Source organism: Sapajus apella, unplaced genomic scaffold, assembly GCF_009761245.1.
Source record: "Sapajus apella isolate SASKATOON/1434 unplaced genomic scaffold, GSC_monkey_1.0 scaffold15, whole genome shotgun sequence".
Classification (NCBI taxonomy): domain Eukaryota; kingdom Metazoa; phylum Chordata; class Mammalia; order Primates; family Cebidae; genus Sapajus; species Sapajus apella.
The window spans coordinates 17,519,631-17,537,984 of NW_022436955.1; the positions used below are offsets into that span (position 1 = coordinate 17,519,631).

The 18,354-nt window shown below is 50.8% G+C and overlaps 1 protein-coding gene across 4 annotated transcripts in view; it reads left to right on the plus strand.

Annotated features, from left to right (window-relative positions):
• ST3GAL2 (ST3 beta-galactoside alpha-2,3-sialyltransferase 2) overlaps positions 1–11,866 on the plus strand; it is a 57,712-nt gene extending 45,846 nt beyond the window's left edge. For 3 of the 4 annotated variants that reach the window (XM_032283851.1, XM_032283852.1, XM_032283853.1), the window contains exons 4-7: positions 4,525–4,704; positions 8,580–8,625; positions 8,885–9,004; positions 9,972–11,866. In XM_032283851.1, the coding sequence (XP_032139742.1) occupies positions 4,525–4,704; positions 8,580–8,625; positions 8,885–9,004; positions 9,972–10,145 (520 nt within the window). In that variant the 3' untranslated portion in view covers positions 10,146–11,866. The remainder of the gene's footprint in view (positions 1–4,524; positions 4,705–8,579; positions 8,626–8,884; positions 9,005–9,971) is intronic. The other variant, XM_032283854.1, reaches the window with a different exon arrangement.
• The last annotated feature ends 6,488 nt before the right edge of the window (positions 11,867–18,354 follow it).

Genomic DNA, 18,354 nt, shown 5'->3' on the forward strand with positions numbered 1-18,354 from the left:
TGGCTGTCTGCTGGTATGTATAATGAACCAGATGGCAGTCGATAAGCTGGGCTTGCTGGTGTGAGCCTGTAGTCCTAGATACTCGAGAGGCTAAGACAGGTGGATCATTTGAGCCCAAGAGTTTGAAACTGTGGTGAGCTATGATGGCACCACTGTACTCCAGCCTGGGCAACAGAGCAAGACCCTATCTCAAAAACAAAAACAACAGATGGCAGTGGGGGTGACCTCAATTGTAGGCATATCCAGGTTTGGAACTAGTGTTTCTGGAAGCAAGACCGACAAAAGACTCACTGGAGGGCTGAGCTGAATTACAGCAAGATGATGGCCTGACCCACCTGTGCCCCGCCCACCTTGCCACCCCCTCCTCCTCCTCCTATTTGTCCTCTGAGCCCTGTGGACCACTCCAAGTCCAGTTGAGTTGGTACTGCCTTAGTTGGCCAGAAGATCCATCCGCAACTCCAAGAACAGTGCCTGCTAGACAGTAGGTGCATTACAGATACATGCAGAAGTGAAGGGGACTAGGCAGCCAACACGAGGTCCTAGCCAGGGAGCACACACCCTGCTTGTGCCCCTGTCCCTGAGTACTTCTTTGGCTGCTGGAGGCAGCCAAGGACAGATAGATTTCTAGAATGCTGTGTCCCTGAGTTCCAGAGATGCAGCTCATCCTCGCCATCCTACTCTGGCCTCTTTCCAGGGTGTGGCGGCTTCTCCAGGATGAATCAGAGCCTTGAAACGAAACTTTGTCCCTGTTACAGTGCTGTGTTCCTTTTTTTTTTTTTTTTTTTTTGAGATGGAGTTTCGCTCTTGTTACCCAGGCTGGAGTCCAATGGCACGATCTTGGCTCACCGCAACCTCCGCCTCCTGGGTTCAGGCAGTTCTCCTGCCTCAACCCCCTGAGTAGCTGGGATTACAGGCATTCGCCACCATGCCCAGCTAATGTTTTGTACCTTTTTTTTTTAGTAGAGATGGGGTTTCACCATGTTGACCAGGATGGTCTTGATCTCTTGACCTCGTGATCCACCCGCCTCAGCCTCCCAAAGTACTGGGATTACAGGGTTGAGCCACCGCACCCGGCAACAGTACTGTGTTCCTTTCCTTTCCCGTGGAGGCTGTGAAACATTTTTTGGGACCTCTTGCTCCTTTAATTCCCAGATGTTTGGAAGCTGGTGTCTGGCCAGACACAGGGGAAGCGAGGGAGGAGGGGCAGGCTCTGTATGTAGCATGGCCACTCATGCACGCAGAAGGCAGGGTGAGCCTGGCTGACAGGTCCCATGGGGACTTCATGATATCTCGGGCTGCCAAGTCAGTGGAGAATGTGGACGGTGGGTCTTGAGAAGCCAGTTGGGGCCAGCTGCAGCCCGGTGCACTGCAGGATCTCTTAGCCTCGCCATCTCTGATGAGATGAAGTTTGTCACTTAGGTCTTCTCAAGTATACATCTTGGCCGGGCATGGTGGCTCATGCCTGTACTCCCAGCACTTTGGGAGGTTGAGGCGAGATGATTGATTGAGCCCAGGAGTTTGAAACCAGCTCGGGCAATATGGCAAAACCCCATCTCTAGTTTTTTAAAAAAGAGGAAGAGTACACCTTGATCCTAGCTCCTGTCCCGCCCAGATCCCAGCCAGCCTGAGTGTCACCAGCCCAGTTCCTCCACCTCCTGCTTACCCCTGCCATACCCGAAGCAGCTGAGACATACTTCTGGCTCTGACATCCCCTGTAAGGCTTCCTCTCCAACTGCTCTGTTCCTCACAGGTCCCAGGGTGCTTGGCAGTAGGCAGATCCAGACTGTGTCAGTGTGACCCTAGGACACCAGTGCCTGCGTGGGAGTTTAGCAGCCCACAAGCTGTTAGGAATTATTCATGGGTGGGAAAAATACTTCTCAGCTCTTCTAAGATATAGGATCTCTGAACCCTAAAGACCAGGTTCAAAGGGGCAGTTCACTGAAAAACGTGAATTTGGAAGAGGGAGGCAGGAACTAGATCCTTGTTCTGGAGACAGAACATGTTAGTTTCTCTGGAGGGAATTCTGGGCATCTGCTTGAAGCCAAATAGAAGAGAAGTGGTTAAGACCCAGACACTCTCTTGGCTTTGAGGGCTCCCATCCCAAAGCCGCCTCCAGACCCTCAAGGGAAGGGAAAATGGGAGGTAGGAGGTACAACTGTGGGACCAGTGGGGCGAAGGGATCCTGGACAGCACAGCACATGGTCCTCCCCAGTTCCATCCCTGATGAAGACAGCGTGGGTGCCCCTGCAACACAGCAAGTCCTCACCCAGCCCAGCCAGCTGGTGCCAGCCACTGTAAGGACAGGGAATGTTTGTGCTGGTTTTACAGAACTGGCATAAAAAGTTGGGAGAGCCACCTAGAGACTGCCCTCCCTTCCTCCCCGGGTCCTTGTGTTCCTAGTGGAGGGCCAGGTTACAGTCACCCTGCCTTGGTAGTCATGATTCCACAAGGTGGTCCAGGCGAGACAGGAATATCCTCATGAACAGTCATAGCAGAAAAAAAAAAAGACCAACGGGTTTGTGTTTAAGCCTGGTTCACCTGTTATATAAGATGCTTATTAAAAAGGGGAACTTTGGTTTTACTTGTCCTGTATTTTACACAAATTGAAAGGAAGTAGAGGGCTTCTTGGCTTATTATACCCATGGAGAGGGTTTCCAGACAGGAGCCACAGCAATGTCCCCTCTCTCTAGACAGCAGCAGGAGAGAGGGGACATTGCACATCACGAGTGAGACACCAGCAGCAGACACCATCAGAACTTGGGGCATTTCTCTTGGCCTTGGAGTAGAAGGACCCACAGGGTCTTTTTTTTTTTTTTTTTTTTTTTTTTTTTTTTTGAGACGGAGTTTCGCTCTTGTTACCCAGGCTGGAGTGCAATGGCGCGATCTCGGCTCACCGCAACCTCCGCCTCCTGGGTTCAGGCAATTCTCCTGCCTCAGCCTCCTGGGTAGCTGGGATTACAGGCACGCACCACCATGCCCAGCTAATTTTTTGTATTTTTAGTAGAGACGGGGTTTCACCATGTTGACCGGGATGGTCTCGATCTCTTGACCTCGTGATCCACCCGCCTCGGCCTCCCAAAGTGCTGGGATTACAGGCGTGAGCCACCGCGCCCGGCCCACAGGGTCTTAAAGCGGCAGATAGGAACAGGGTGGTGGGTGGTGGCAGGAGTGAGGCTTCCATCCAGCCCAGGGGCTGAGGGGAGGCTTGACCTTCCTATCTTGCTTTCACCGTCTTATAGAAACCTGGCAGAATAGCCAGGTCAGTGGAAGCTGTGGAAGGCTGTTCTTTAAAAGTTATTTCTTTAAAAAATTATAAAAGTAGGCCAGGCATAGTGGCATCTGCCTGTAGTCCTGGCTACTCAGGAAGCTGAGACAGGAGGATTGCTTGAGTTCAGGAGATTGAGACCAGCCTGGACAACATAGTGAGACCCTCTTCTCTACAAAACAGAGAACAAAATACATTGTGGTGATGCACACCTGTGGTCCCAGCTTCTCGGGAGGCTAAAGCTGGAGGATCGATTGAGCCCAGGAGGTGAAGTGTGCAGTGAGCCATGATGATGCCACTGCACTCCAGCCTGGGTGACAGATGAGATGTAAAAATAAACAAACAAAAATTGTCTAGGCTCAGTGGCTTATGCCTGTAATTCCAGAACTTTGCGAGGCTGAGGTGGGCAAATTGCTTCAGGCCAGGAGTTCGAGACCAGCATGACCAACATAGTGAAACCACGTCTCTACTAAAAATACAAAAATTAGCTGGGCGTGCTGGCACATGCTTGTAGTCCCAGCTATTCAGGAGACTGAGGCAGGAGAATCGCTTGAACCCAGGAGGCAGAGGCGGAGGTTGCAGTGAGCCGACATAGCACCACCGTACTCCAGCCTGGGCGACAGAGTGAGACCATGTCTCAACAATAATAATAAATAAAAACGTATATAATAAAAATGCGTTAAGCCCCCAGTCTTATTCTGAGAGTAACTATTGCTTTTATTTTTATATTTTTTGAGACAAAGCCTTGCTCTGTCACCCAGGCTGGAGCTTGATGGTGTGATCTTGGCTCACTGCAACCTCTGCCTCCCAGGTTCAAGCCAGTCTCCTGCCTCAGCCTCCCAAGTAGCTGGGATTACGGGTGCGTGCTGCCACACCCAGCTAATTTTGTATTTTTTTTTTTTTTTAAGTAGAGATGGGATTTCACCATGTTGGCCCAGGTTGGTCTCAAACTCCTGGCCTCAAGCAGTCTGCGCACCTTAGCCTCTCCAAGTCCTGAGATGACAGGCATGAACCACCATGCCTGGCCTGTTTGATTGATTCTGTTGTTACTATTGTAAATAATTCTGCAGTGAATATCCTCATATGCATCTTTGCACACCTATGCAGCCATTTTTATAGGATAGATTTCTAGCAATGGAATTGCTGGGTTGGAGTATACACCATTTGCATTTTTGATGGATGGCCTCAAACTGTCCTCTAAGAATCTTGTACCAGTTTCCATGGCAGTTGATTCTCATGTCACCCTCTTGTCCCTGCAGGATGAATCAGGCACCAACCGTGGGCTTTGAGCAGGATGTTGGCAGCCGAACCACCCACCATTTCATGTACCCTGAGAGTGCCAAGAACCTGCCTGCGAACGTCAGCTTCGTGCTGGTGCCCTTCAAGGCCCTGGACCTTCTGTGGATCGCCAGCGCCCTGTCCACAGGGCAGATCCGATTGTGAGCCTCTTGCTGGCCCTGGTAGAATATGGGTGACAGGAACACCTTGGGCAGAGTCTTCCTGGGGTCCAGATTGTAGAATTCCTTTCATTGAACATTTTGGCCAAGAGGGGCTGGTGAGAAGGGAGGGCCTAAGATGGTGGGTGAGCTGAAGGCACAGCTTGCTCTGTGTCACTTCCTGCGTGGTGACACCTAGCATACTGATGGTGGAAAGATGAGAAAGGACCATCTGGTTTTGGTCTCCTTTTTGGGTGATGGCTCCCAAATGAGGGAGCTCTGCCTTCTGAGGACTTTCTTTGGGGGCAGTTATCCCATCATAGCTGGGAACGATGGGAAATCTAGTTCGCCAAGTATATTTTTTAGCAGTTTTATCAAGATATGATTCACATCCCATATATCTCACCTATTTAATGTATATAATCTAGTAACTTCTCATATATTCAGAGTTGTATAACCACGACCACAATTAATTTTATTTTTTAAAAATTTTATTATGTTTTTGAGATGGAGTCTCACTGTATCGCCCAGGCTGGAGTGCAGTGGGGGAATATTGGCTCACTGCAACCTCTGCCTCCTGGGTTTAAGTGATTCTTGTGCTTCAGTCTCCTAAGTAGCTGGGATTACTGACATATGCCACCACACCTGGCTAATTTTTGTATTTTAAGTGGAGACAGGGTTTCACCATGTTGGCAAGTCTGGTCTCAAACTCCTGACATCAAGTGATCCACCTGCCTCGGCTTCCCAAAGTGTTAAGATTATAGGTGTGAGTCACCACACCTGGCCCACAATTAATTGTTTTTGTTTTGTTTTTGAGATGGAGTCTCACTCTGTTGCCTAGACTGGAGTGCAGTGGCACAATCTCGGCCCGCTGTAACCTCTGCCTCCCAGGTTCAAGCGATTCTCCTGCCTCGGCCTCCCGAGTAGCTGGGATTACAGGTGCGTGTCACCACGGATCCGGCTAATTTTTGCATTTTTAGTAGAGAAGGGGTTTTGCCATGTTGGCCAGGCTGGTCTCAAACTTCTGACCTAAGGTGATCCGCCTGCCTTGACTTCCCAAAGTGCTGGGATTACAGGGAATGAGCCACCACACCCAGCCTCACAATTAATTTTAAAACATTTTCATGTTCTTCTGGACACAGTGGCTCATACCGGTAATCCCTGCACTCTAGGAGGCCAAGGAGGGTGGATTGCTTGAGTCCAAGAGTTCGAGACCACCCTCGGCAACATGGTGAAACTCTGCTCTATAAAAAATACAAAAATGGCCGGGTGCAGTGGCCCACACCTGTAATCCCATCACTTTGGGAGGCTGAGGCGGGCAGATCATGAGGTCAGGAGTTCAAGGGCAGCCTGGCCAACATAGTAAAACCCCGTCTCTACTAAATACACAAAAAAATTAGCTGGGTATGGTGGTGGGTGCCTATAATCCCTACTTGGGAGGCTAAGGTAAGGAGACTCACTTGAACCTAGGAGGCAGAAGTTGCAGTGAGCCGAGATCGTGAGCCGAGATCGCACCACTGCACTATAGGCCAGGTGACAGAGACTCTGTCTCAAAAAAAAAAAAAAAAACAATTGGCCAGGCATGGTGACTCAAGCCTGTAATTTCAACACTTTTGGAGCAGAGGCGGGTGGATCACAAGGTCAGGAGATCAAGACCATCTTGACCAACATGATGAAACCCTGTCTCTACTAAAATACAAACACACAAAAAAAATAGCCAGATATGGTGGTATGCCTCTATACTCTGGAAGCTGAGGTGGGAGGACTGGATCGCCTGTACCTGGGAGGCAGAGGTTACAGTGAGCTGAGATTGTACCATTGCACTGCAGCCTGGGCAACAGAGCAAGGGTCTGCCTCAAAAAAAAAGGAACATTTTCATGGTCTAAGGGGTCTTTAAAGATAAAAATCTAGATACCCCTGGGTCCCTAAGTCATCACCCCCACTCCTCCCACCCCCAGCCCAAGGCAGCCATTAATTTACTCTGTCTCACCATGTATTTTTGTTGTGTGGTAAAATAAACACTATATAAAATTTACCATTTTAACTATTTTTAAATGTAAAGCTCACAATAACATTAAGTATATTGACATTGTTGTATAGCCATCTCCATTTCCAGAACATTTTCATTATCCCAAATGGAAACTGTACACATTAAACACTAACTCTCCATTGTTTCCTCCCCTCAGTCCCGGGTAAGCTTATTCTACTTTGTGTCTCTATGATTTAACTATTCTTTTTTTTTGTTTATTTTTGAGACCGAGTCTCGCTCTGTTGCCCAGGCTGGAGTGCAGTGGCATGATCCCGGCTCACTGCAACCTCTGCCTCCCGGGTTCAAGTGATTCTCCTGCTTCAGCCTCCCATGTAGCTGAGATTACAGGAATGGGGTTCATTCTTTTTTAATAGAGACGGGGTTTCACTATGTTGGCCAGGCTGGTCTCAAACTCCTGACCTCAAGTGATCTGCCCAACTCAGCCTCCCTAAGTGCTGGGATTACAGGCTGGCCTGATTTGACTATTCTTTTTCTGGAGATAGAGTCTCGCTCTGTTGCCAGGCTGGAATGCGGTGGGGCGATCTCGGCTTGCTGCAAACTCCGTCTCCTGGGTTCAAGAGATTCTTCTGCCTCAGCTTCCTGAGTAGCTGGGACTACAGACACGTGCCACCACACCCAGCTAATTTTTTCTGTTTTTAGTAGACAGGGTTTCACCATATTGGCCAGGATGGTCTTGATCTCTTGACCTCATGATCTGCCCGCCTTGGCCTCCTAAAGTACTGGGGTTACAGATGTGAGCCACTGTACCCGGCTTGATTTAACTATTCTTGATGCCTCATATAAGTCAGATCATAACTATATTTGTCCTTTTGTCTGACTGACTTAGCATAATGTCCTTCTTGTTCATCCATGTTGTAGCATGTGTCAGAATTTCCTGTGTTTTTTAAAGGCTGAAAACGCTTCCATTGTAGGGATATATGTGTTTTGTGTATCTGTTTATCCTTCAGTGGACACTTGGTTTGTTACTACCTTTTGGTTATTGTCACCATGTATTTTATAAACACAAAAGTAATGAGTTATAGTTTCCTGACTTTAGGATATTCATTATGTCATGTTTGGGAGACCTGAGGGCTAAAATGAGTGCAATAGAGTTGAAGTACCATAGACATTCAGAGAAGGGCATGTAGGTTACGGGGGCCATGGCTGGCTAGAGAGGTGGGGTCTGTGTGAAGCCTGAGGGTAGTGGATCGAGGGCAGGTGTGAGAGCAGAGACATGGTGGATTTGAGATGATTGCCAGCTCTAATGGAGAGCTTATGGCAGACAGTTGTGGGAGGAAGGTTGGGGCTGGACTAGGGAAGGCCCCAGCACTTGCCTAAAACATCCCGTTTTATTTTGGATGCCATGGGGAGCCATTGGAGGCTCTGGAGCAAGGCATGGCAGTGATGAACTAGCCAGGGAAGAGCAGTCCAGAAGCAGAGCAGTCTGGAAGGTGTGGGGCTGACGTCACTCAGACCTGGTGGGGAGGGGCATCCCTAGGTCCCATGGGGCTACCTGAAATGTTACCTTTCTTTTATTTTTTGAGATGGAGTCTTACTCTGTCACTCAGGCTGGAGTGCAGTGGTGTGATCTCGCCTCACTGCAACCTCTGCCTCCCAGCTCAGCTCACTGAAACCTCAGCCTCCCAAGTAGCTGGGATAACAGCTGTGCACCACCACACCTGGCCAATTTTTGTATTTTTAGTAGAGATGGGGTTTCACCATGTTGGTCAGGCTGGCTTCGAACTCCTGGCCTCAGGTGATCCACCTGCCTTGGCCTCCCAAAGTGCTGGGATTGTAGGCGTGAGCCACTGTACCTGGCCTGAAATGTTATCTTTCTGTCTGCTTACAGCACCTACGCCCCAGTGAAGTCCTTCCTTCGGGTGGATAAAGAAAAGGTAAGCTCCTCACTTCCCACCTCAGTGGAAACAGTGCTGGCCCAGCCCGTGCGCCTGGTCCTTTGGCTTAGGCGTGTTCCATTTCCCCTCCAGAACCTCAGGGTCCCCATGTGCTGGGATGCCTGACCCCAGCCGATGCCACAGGAGCCAGGAGACACAGACACATGTTTGCTGACGGGCATAGACAAGCAGAATCTGCTCAGTCTAGCCTGAATCTCTGCCCCTAAACCCCTCATGTACCTGTCATCTCTTCTCCCAGGTCCAGATCTACAACCCAGCCTTTTTCAAGTATATCCATGACAGATGGACAGAGCATCACGGGCGGTACCCTTCCACAGGGATGCTGGTGCTCTTCTTTGCCTTGCATGTGTGCGATGAGGTGGGTAGGCCTGTGGCAGGGGTAGTGGGAAACCATGGAACAGAGGAGTGCAGCCCTTCTCCAGTCTTAGCAGGCTTCCAGAGGAATGTGATTCTGTAGGCAGAATCCACGTGGCCTTGGTTTCCCCCACCTCTAGGCTGTAAAGCATAGATCTGCCTTTCCCAAATGTTTTTTGCTGTCATGAGTTTACTAAGACCGAAATCACTTCATTAAAAAGTTAAATTATTGGCAGGGTGCAGTGGCTCACACCTGTAATCCCAGCACTCTGGGAGGCTGAGGTGGGTGGATCACTTGAGGTCAGAAGTTCGAGAGCAGCCTGGCAAACATGGGGGAACCCCCTCTTTATTAAAAATACAAAAAATTAGCCGGGTGTGGTGGGGCATGCCTATAATCCCAGCTACTCGGGAGGCTGAGGCAGGAGAATCACTGGAACCCAGGAGGTGGAGGTTGCAATGAGCCAAGATCGTGCCATTGTACTTCAGCCTGGGTGACAGAGCAAGACTCTGTCTTGAAAAAGGAATAAAAGAACATAAATAGAATGGAAAGTGTATGTAGTTGAATTCCAACTGAACGGCTGCCCCCACCAGCTCTGAGCCCCAAGCCTACTTCGTGTAAAAATAGAACTCAGTCGTTCAGAGAACCCGTTGCACCAGTGGCCAGGGCTGCCATGCCACCAAGAGCAGAGCTGAGGCCCAGTATGCCCACGTTGCCAGCAAGTGCTTCATTGCAATGGTGCTGATCAACAGCACTCCATTTCAAAAAATGAAAGGAGGAATTAGCAAGGGCTGGAGAGGAAGGCAAAGGGAAGGGGCTGTCCCCATGTGAATCCATATCCTTAGGCCAGGCCCGGGAGGTCCGGCATCTCCTCGGGGCCTCCGTCTCCCCCGTCCTCCCTGTCATCCCGAGGCCACCCCAGCCGTCCTCTGGGTCCTCGCCTGGGGTGACGCTGCACCGCGCTTCCCCGCAGGTGAACGTGTACGGGTTCGGGGCCGACAGCCGGGGCAACTGGCACCACTACTGGGAGAACAACCGGTATGCAGGCGAGTTCCGGAAGACAGGCGTACACGACGCGGACTTCGAGGCCCACATCATCGACATGCTGGCCAAGGCCAGCAAGATTGAGGTCTACCGGGGTAACTGAGCCGGGCCTCGCCGTGCCCCTCCCGGCACAACCGTCAGGCGCCCGCGCTCAGGCCCGGGACCCGGGACCCGGGACCCAACATGCTGCAGTACAGGGGGCGTCTGCTGTCCCCCGCCAATCACGAGACTCTGGCCACCGGCCGGGCCTGGCACCAATCAGCGCTGCAGTCGGGCGGAGCTTCTGTTTCTCCCAGCTAGTCGTGCGACTCAAGGAGAACTTCCGGTGCTGGGTCCCTCCTCCTCCAATCAACGGCCTTCGGGGGCGGGCCGGCGGCCGCTCAGTCCCCACTTCCTTATTCTTTGGGTTAGGGTTTTCTTTCCCGCTTTCTGAAGAGGAGAGCATGGCGTGGGCCTTGGCGAAGCACTTCCTTCCGGCCCCGCCGAAGGAGCGTCTCAGTCGCTGGCCGGTCCGGGTAGAGAGTGGGCGCCCTCCGCGGTCGCTGCGGGTCTCAGGAGAGCGGTGGCCGCCTGGCCCCTTTCCCCGCCGGCCCGGATGGGCGCGTGCAGACCCACCAAAGAAACGCTGTCGGGGCGGAGCCCAGGGCGCGGAACCCGCCGTCCTACCCCGCCCCGCCTCGGCAGCACTGTGGGACGGCCGCTCCCCCAGGGTCTCTCGCGTCTCCAGGAAGCCGGGAGTGGCGTCCCCTGCAGCGTGGGGTGCGCCCGGGCCGAACTCCGGACAGGTGGAGGGGACAGGGCAGGGCTCGAGGAAGCCCTGTCCCCTCCAGTGCAAGGTGCTCTCACTCACGTGTGCCCTCAGCCCTCCTGTTCACCCGCAGCCTTCTCAGCGCCTCTCCCTGGGCCCGGGGCCTCCTCACCAGCCTGCCTGTTGCTCTGGAAAAAAACCCTGCCTGCTGGCTCCCTCCTTTCCCATCTTTGGCCGGCTCTGGGGAGGTGGCTGAATGGCGGACGGAGGCTGGTGATGGGCCCGGCTGCTCGCTGCATGCACCTCCTTCACCCATCGCCTCTCGCTTGGGGGTGACTTTGCCTAGGGCTCATGTTTTGGTTAAGCCGAAGCTGCCAGGGGTGGCCGACCCGCAGATTCTTTGCAAATCCTGAGCTGGCCCAGCCCGCAGCCCGCAGCCCGCAGCCGGCCAGGCAGAAGGAGACTTGTGCACAGCAGGTCATTTCCCTCTACCCCGCTCTCCATCTCCTGCTCTAGAAGGACTGGGAAGCTCGCGGCTGGGGTTCCACCTGGAAGCTGCTTGCATGGCTGAACCCAGCTTAGGTCCCTGGCTGGGCTGCTGGTGAATTCTCGCCCTTCGAGGCTGGGGAAGTTTAGGAGGGGGCAAGGGCTTCTGTGAAGCTCCCAAACCACTAATAGAACCCCCTTTCCAACAGTGACGGCGCAGATGCTCCCCCTTTTCCTAGTTGACACCACCAGGCAGCCTCCTGGCCCTTGGTGGGTTCCTGCAGCTGGCTGGGGGAACAGGGACTGGCAGGGGACTTGATTAGAGGAGGGGTGGCACGGGCAGTGGGCACCTCTGAAAGTTAATATATTGGGAACTTAGCTTGAATGTGGTCCTTCCCAATTCCGAAAGTAGGAAGAGTAAAAATGGGGGTGATGGGAGGGCAGTAGAATGCCTCTCGGGGCGCCCCCAACCCCACCGTTTTGGAGAGCTAGGCCCCAACCAGTCTTGCCACTCCCATCTCAGTGTTTCCTGAAGAGGCTGTTTTTGAGTGTTGAAAATATGAAAAACAATGCAATTATGCCAAACAGTATTGAGCAGAATAATTTATTTCTTGTTCCTTTATTTTAAATCATGAATCTGGCCAGGCACGGTGGCTCACACCTGTCATCCCAGCATTTAGGGAGGACGAGGTGAGCAGATCACTTAAGATCAGGTGTTCAAGACCAGCCTGGTCAACATGGCGAAACCCCATCTCTACCAAAAAATACAAAAATTAGCCGGGCATCATGGTGTGCACCTGTAATTCCACCTACTCGGGAGGCTGAGGCATGAGAATCCCTTGAACCCAGGCAGTGAAGGTTGCAGTGAGCCAAGATCGTGTCACTGCACTCCAGCCTGGGCAACAGAGCAAGACTCTGTCTCAAAAAATTAAATAAATACCTATCTTTAAGAGGTAGGTCCCAGCATCCAGCCGGATCTTTTCTGCAATAGTTATTTAAACAAACGTTTTTATTTCCTTCCCTTTCTCTTTCTGAATTAAAAAGAAAAAACTCTCTAGTTCTTCGTTGTTCTGAAATGGGCATGATGGTGGGGAGAAGGCCGTCTCTGGAAGGTAGCTGTGACTTATAATGGCTGAGAATGTTAGGGGATATGGGAGGAGCAAGATGACTCCCAGACACCCCCTATAAATGAGGCACCTCATTCCTGAACTCTGCTCTCTAAAACCCCATGGCATTGAAATCTGAGAGGCTACAAACATTTTGGTTAAAATTCAACTCGTCCCCTCTTCTGTTTCTTCTAAGAGGAATTCATTGGAGAGAATTCCTGGTAGCAGCTCCTCGCAGCGGCTGTCCTTTAACCACTTTGGCCTCTATCAACGTGACGTCTCCGGGTCTCCATCAGGCTCCGATGCATTTGGGTGGCTACAGGCTGCACTGTCTCCACCTCTCAGGGAGTGCATCTAAGCCAGGTTTTCCCCTCTGGCACAGCCCTGCCTCTACACAGCCCCATTTTCATCATGATACAGGTGACCTGCAATTTTTTTTTTGGGCGGGGGGAGGGGTGGCGTCTTGCTCTTGTTGCCCAGGCTGGAGTGCAGTGGTGCCATCTCGTCTCAAAAGAAAAAAAAAGAAAGGGGGTTTTACCGTGTTGCCCAGGCTGGTCTTGACTTTAACTCCTGGGCTCAAGCAGTCTTCCCTTCTCAGCCTCCCAAAGTATTGGGATAACAGGTGTGAGCCACTGTGCCGAGCCTGCGACCCACATCTTGACTGCACGTGGTACAAGGGAGGGAACAGCCATCTCTGGAACAGATGCTGGAGGTGGTGTCTCACTGTGCCACCCAGGCTGGAGTGCAATGGCTCCATCTCGGCTCACTGCAACGTCTGCCTCCCAGGTTGAAGAAATTTTCCTGCCTGAGCCTCCTGAGTAGCTGGAACTACAGGCGCCCACCACCACACCCAGCTCAGGGAGCCTTGAGTGGTGCTGCTTGTGGACCTAAGGGTGGTTTCACAGGCTTAGCGTTGATGGGAACAAGGATGAGGGGGAGGTGTAAGGTGACTGGGACTTCACTCACTGAGGCCAGAACTCAAAGCTCGGGACTGCGGCACAGTACCAGGGTGTCTCTGACCAGAATAGGCCTGGGGCATTGGAACTTGGATTTGGTAAACCTGTAAAGAGGTGGTCACTTGGTAGGTGACTGCTGAGGGTTACCATGCACACTTCCCCAGCACTCAACTGAAGTTTATTCTCCATGCTGTTCCTGGGAGGGTGTGTATGTGTCAGGTACTGCACTCAGCCCTTAACAAGGCCCTTGTGGTCCCAGCATCCCAGCTGCTACCACACCCAGCTGATTATTTTATTCTTTTATTTTTAAGAGACGGTGTTTTAGGGCCGGGCGAGGTGGTCACACCTGTAATCTCAGCACTTTCGGAGGCTGAGGCGGGTGGATCATCTAAGGTCAGGAGTTCAAGATCAGGCTGGCCAACATGACAAAACCCCATCTCTACTAAGAAGTACAAAAATTAGCTGACTCATTGCTACCTCCAACTTCCAGGTTCAAGTGATTCTCCTGCCTCAGCCTCCTGAGGCTATTTTTTATATTTTTAGTAGAGACGGGGTTTCACCATGTTGGCCAAGCTGGTCTCTAACTCCTGACCTCAGGTTATCCACTCACCTCCGCCTCCCAAAGTGCTGGGATTACAGGCATGAAGGGGTTTCACCATGTTGGTCAGGCTGGTCTCAAACTCCTGACCTCGTGATTTGCCCACCTCGGCCTCCCAAAGGGTTGGGATTACAGGTGTGAGCCACGCAGCCCAGTCGTTTTTTTTTTTTGAGACGGAGTTTCGCTCTTGTTGCCCAGGTTGGAGTGCAATGGCACGATCTCAGCTCACCGCAAACTCTGCCTCCCAGGTTCAAGCGATTCTCCTGCCCCAGCCTCCCGAGTAACTGGGATTACAGAAGTGCACCACCATACCCAGCTGACGTCTGTATTTAGTAGAGATGGGGTTTATTTATTATTATTATTTTTAATAAAGAGGTTTCACCATGTTGGTCAGGCTGGTCTTGAACTCCCGACCTCAGGTGATCCGCTCGCCTTGGCCTCCAAAGTGCTTGGATTACAGGTGTCGGCCACCACGCCCAGCCGAGATGGGGTTTCACCGTATTGGCCAGGCTGGTCTTGAAGAACTCCTGACCTCATGATCCACCTGCTTTGGCCTCCCAAAGTGCTAGAATTATAGGTGTAAGCCACCACGCCCAGCCTCTGGTTGCTTAACTCCTTTGTCATGATGGAGTTTTTTTTTTTTAAGGGACAAGTCCTCCTGTCACCCAGGCGGGTGCAGAGCTCACTGTAGCCGCGAACTCCTGGACTCAGGTGATTCTCCCACCTCAGCTTCCAGAGCAGCTAGGACTACACGTGCATGCTACCACACCCAACTTTCTCATTTTATCCTTTTAGAGATGGAGTTGACTGGGATGATGCCAAACTCCTGGCTTCAAGTGATCCTCCCACCTTAGCCTTCTGAGCACTTAGGATTGCAGGTGTGAGCCAACTTGCCCTCCTGATGGATATTTTTAAAATATGGGAGTATCAGATTCAAACTTACTTCTTGAAAACAAAATTTAAATAACAAAAATCTGGGGCTGGGTGCAGTGTTCACACCTATAATCCCAACACCTTGGGAAGCTAAGGTGAGAGGATTGCTTGAGTCCAGCAGTTCAAGACCAGCCTGGGTATTAACATAGTGAGATCCCATGTCTAAAAAAAATTAGCTTCACGCATTGGTGCATACCTGTAGTCCCAGCTGCTCTTAGATGCTGAGATGGGAGGATCACTTGTGACTGACAGATAGAGGCTATATTGAGCTATGATCTCACCAATGCATTATAGCCTGGGCAACATAGCATGCCTGCAGGAGGGAAGAGCACAATTAAGTATTTTACCACCAGGCAGTAAATTACAGGCTAACACTTGTAATCCCAGCGTTCTGGGAGGCCAAGGTGGGAGGATTGCTTAAGACCAGCGGTTCAAGGCTGCAGTGAGCTACGATTGCACCACTGCACTGCAGTCTGGGTGACAGAGTGAGACTGGTTTTTTTTAGATGGGAGTTTTGCACGTTGCCCAGGCTGGAGTGCAGTGGCGTGATCTTGGCTCACTGCAACCTTCGCCTCCCAGGTTCAAGCATTCTCTTGCCTCGGCCTCCAGAGTAGCTGGGACTACAGGCGCCCACCACCACACCCAGTTAATTTTTGTGTTTTTAGTAGAGATGGGTTTCACCATGTTGGCCAAGATGGTCTTGATCTCTTGACCTTGTGATGTGCCTGCCTCGGCCTCCCAAAGTGCTGGGATTACAGGTGTAAGCCACCGCACCTGGCGGAGACTCTTGACTATTAAAAAAATTTTTTTGAGATGTTGTTTCATTCTTGTTGGCCCGGCTGGAGTACCATGGCATGATCCTGGTTTACCGCAACCCCTGCCTCCCAGGTTCAAGCGATTCTTCTACCTCAGCCTCCCAAGTAGCTAGGATTATAGGCATGTGCCACCATGCCCAGCTAATTTTCTATTTTTAGTAGAGTTGGGGTTTCTCCATGTTGGTCAGGCTGATCTCCGACCTCAGGTGATCTGCCCGGCTCTGCCTCCCAAAGTGCTGGGATTACAGGGGTTAGCCACCGCACCTGGCCAAAATAAAACATTTTAAAAGTATTTTGGACAGGCCCAGTGGCTCACACCTGTAATCCCAGCACTTTGAGAGGCTGAGGTGGGTGGATCACAAGGCCAGAAGCTCGAGACCATCCTGGCTAACATGGTGAAACCCCATCCTACTAAAAAGACAAAAAATTAGCCGGGCGTAGTGGAACGCACCTGTAGTCCCAGTTATTTGGGAGGTTGAGGCAGGAGAATCACTTGAACCCGGGAGGTGAAGGTTGCAGTGAGCCGAGATGGCGCCACCGCACTCCAGCCTGGGCGACAGAGCGAGACTTCATCTGAATAGCAAAACAAAACATATTTTACCCATCCACAGGCAGCAGACAAGGCAGTACCTTCTGTGACTGTCTGGCAAGGTAAGATGCATTATTCCTTGCTAGGTAAAGGGAAGGTAAAATCCTGAAACTATATGTATATATATATGTGTATGTATGTATATGTGCATACATGTGTGTGTCTGTGCGTATATGTATATATAACTTTATCTTGAGACAGAATCTCACTTTGTCGCCCAGGTTGGAGTGCAGTGGTGCCATCTTGGCTCACTGCAATCTCTGCCTCCCGGGTTCAAGTGATTCTCCTGCCTCAGCCTCCCAAGTAGCTGGGATTATAGGCGCCCATCACTACACCTGGCTAATTTTTGTATTTTTAGTAGAGATGAGGTTTTGTTGGCCAGGCTGGTCTTGAACTACTGACCTCAGGTTATCTGCCCACCTCAGCCTCCCAAATTGTTGGGCTTATAGACATGAGCCACCATACTTGGCCTGAAACTATATTTTTAAAAATAAAAGTATTCCCTTTTAAGTGTGAATTAAGAGTCAATGCTCCTTCTCACTACTCTTGTGAAAAAGAAATCACAGCTTCCGCATCAAGTCTATGTCTGGGTTACCATCAACCCACAAAAAAACAAGAGGAGGTCCCCATCTCCCGCCTCTGTGAGGCTTGCGGAGCTGTGGGTATCTGGACCAGCCTGGTCCTCAAAGTGTGGAATTAACACCTTTCCTCTAGCAACTGTTTCTGTTGCTGAGAACGGCACAGGCTCTCTCTGGCAGCCTGGTTCTCTCCAGGGGGAAGCATGTGAAGCAGAAGAAACATATGGCATCTGCACTTGGGGTGCCCAGTTCCAACCGGCCTCGCTATAAATGACTTTGCATTTCCTTTTTTAAAATTACAAAAATAATGCAACCAATACATAAACATATGCAGTGAAACACAGAGGGCCTTCTTGCAATAAATATCTTTTTTGTGTCTACCATGAGATGGAATGGGTAAAGGGGGCCACAGAGGGAAGAGATGCTGCCCCCTTGTGGGGCCGTGTCAGTCAGTCCCCTGTGCTTCCTGTGAAATGCTGTTACCACGTGCACCTCACTGGAGACCATGAAAGGGAAGAGTGTGACATCTCAGCTATCTTTGCTTTAAATAGAAATAAACAAACCTTAACTAAGACTTGAGCACACTTAGGCCAGGTGTGGTGGCTCATGCTGTAACCCCACCACTTTGGGAGGCCAGGGCAGGTGGTTCACCTGAGGTCAGAAGTTTGAGACCAGCCTGGCCAACATGGTGAAACCCTGTCTCTACTAAAAATACAAAAAATTAACAAGGCGTGGTGGTGCGCACCTGTAATCCCATCTACTAGGGAGGCTGAAGCAGGAGAATCACTTGAACCCGGGAGGCGGAGGTTGCAGTAGGCTGATGTTGCACCATTGTACTCCAGGCCTGAGCAACAGAGCAAGACTGTCTCAAAAAAAAAAAAAAAGTTTCAAAAGTTATCACCTTAACCAAATGATCAAGGTTAACATCACCAGTCTATATGATACAAATACTGTACATGACTGAATAAATCAACCAAGGGGGAAAAGAGATAACTCTCCCTTGCAGAAGAGTTCAGTAATTTATGTAGGTAGCTGCTCTGCCCTCAAGGAGGGCGTAACTTCCTTGAGGTGTGGGCTGCATGTACATAATTACTTCCTTTCAAATAGTAAGATACTGGCCGGCCCTAGGCACAGTGGCTCACGCCTATAATCCCAGCACTTTGGGAGGCCAAGGTGGACAGATCACCTGAGGTTTGGAGTTTGAGACCAGCGTGGTCAACATGGTGAAATCCCCGTTCCACAAAAAATGCAAAATTTAGCTGGGTGTGGTGGCACACGCCTGTAATTCCCAGCTACTCAGGAGGCTTCGGCATGGGAATCGTGTGAACCCAGGAGGCAGAGGTTGTAGTGAGCCGAGATCACACCACTGCAACTCTGGCCTGAGCAAAAGAGCAAGACTTTATCTCAAAAAAAAAAAAAAAAAAAAATAGTAATAATAGTGAGACAAGAATGGGCAGCTCCGCAGCAGAATATTTTCCCATAAACAATGTTTGCCAAGCCTCA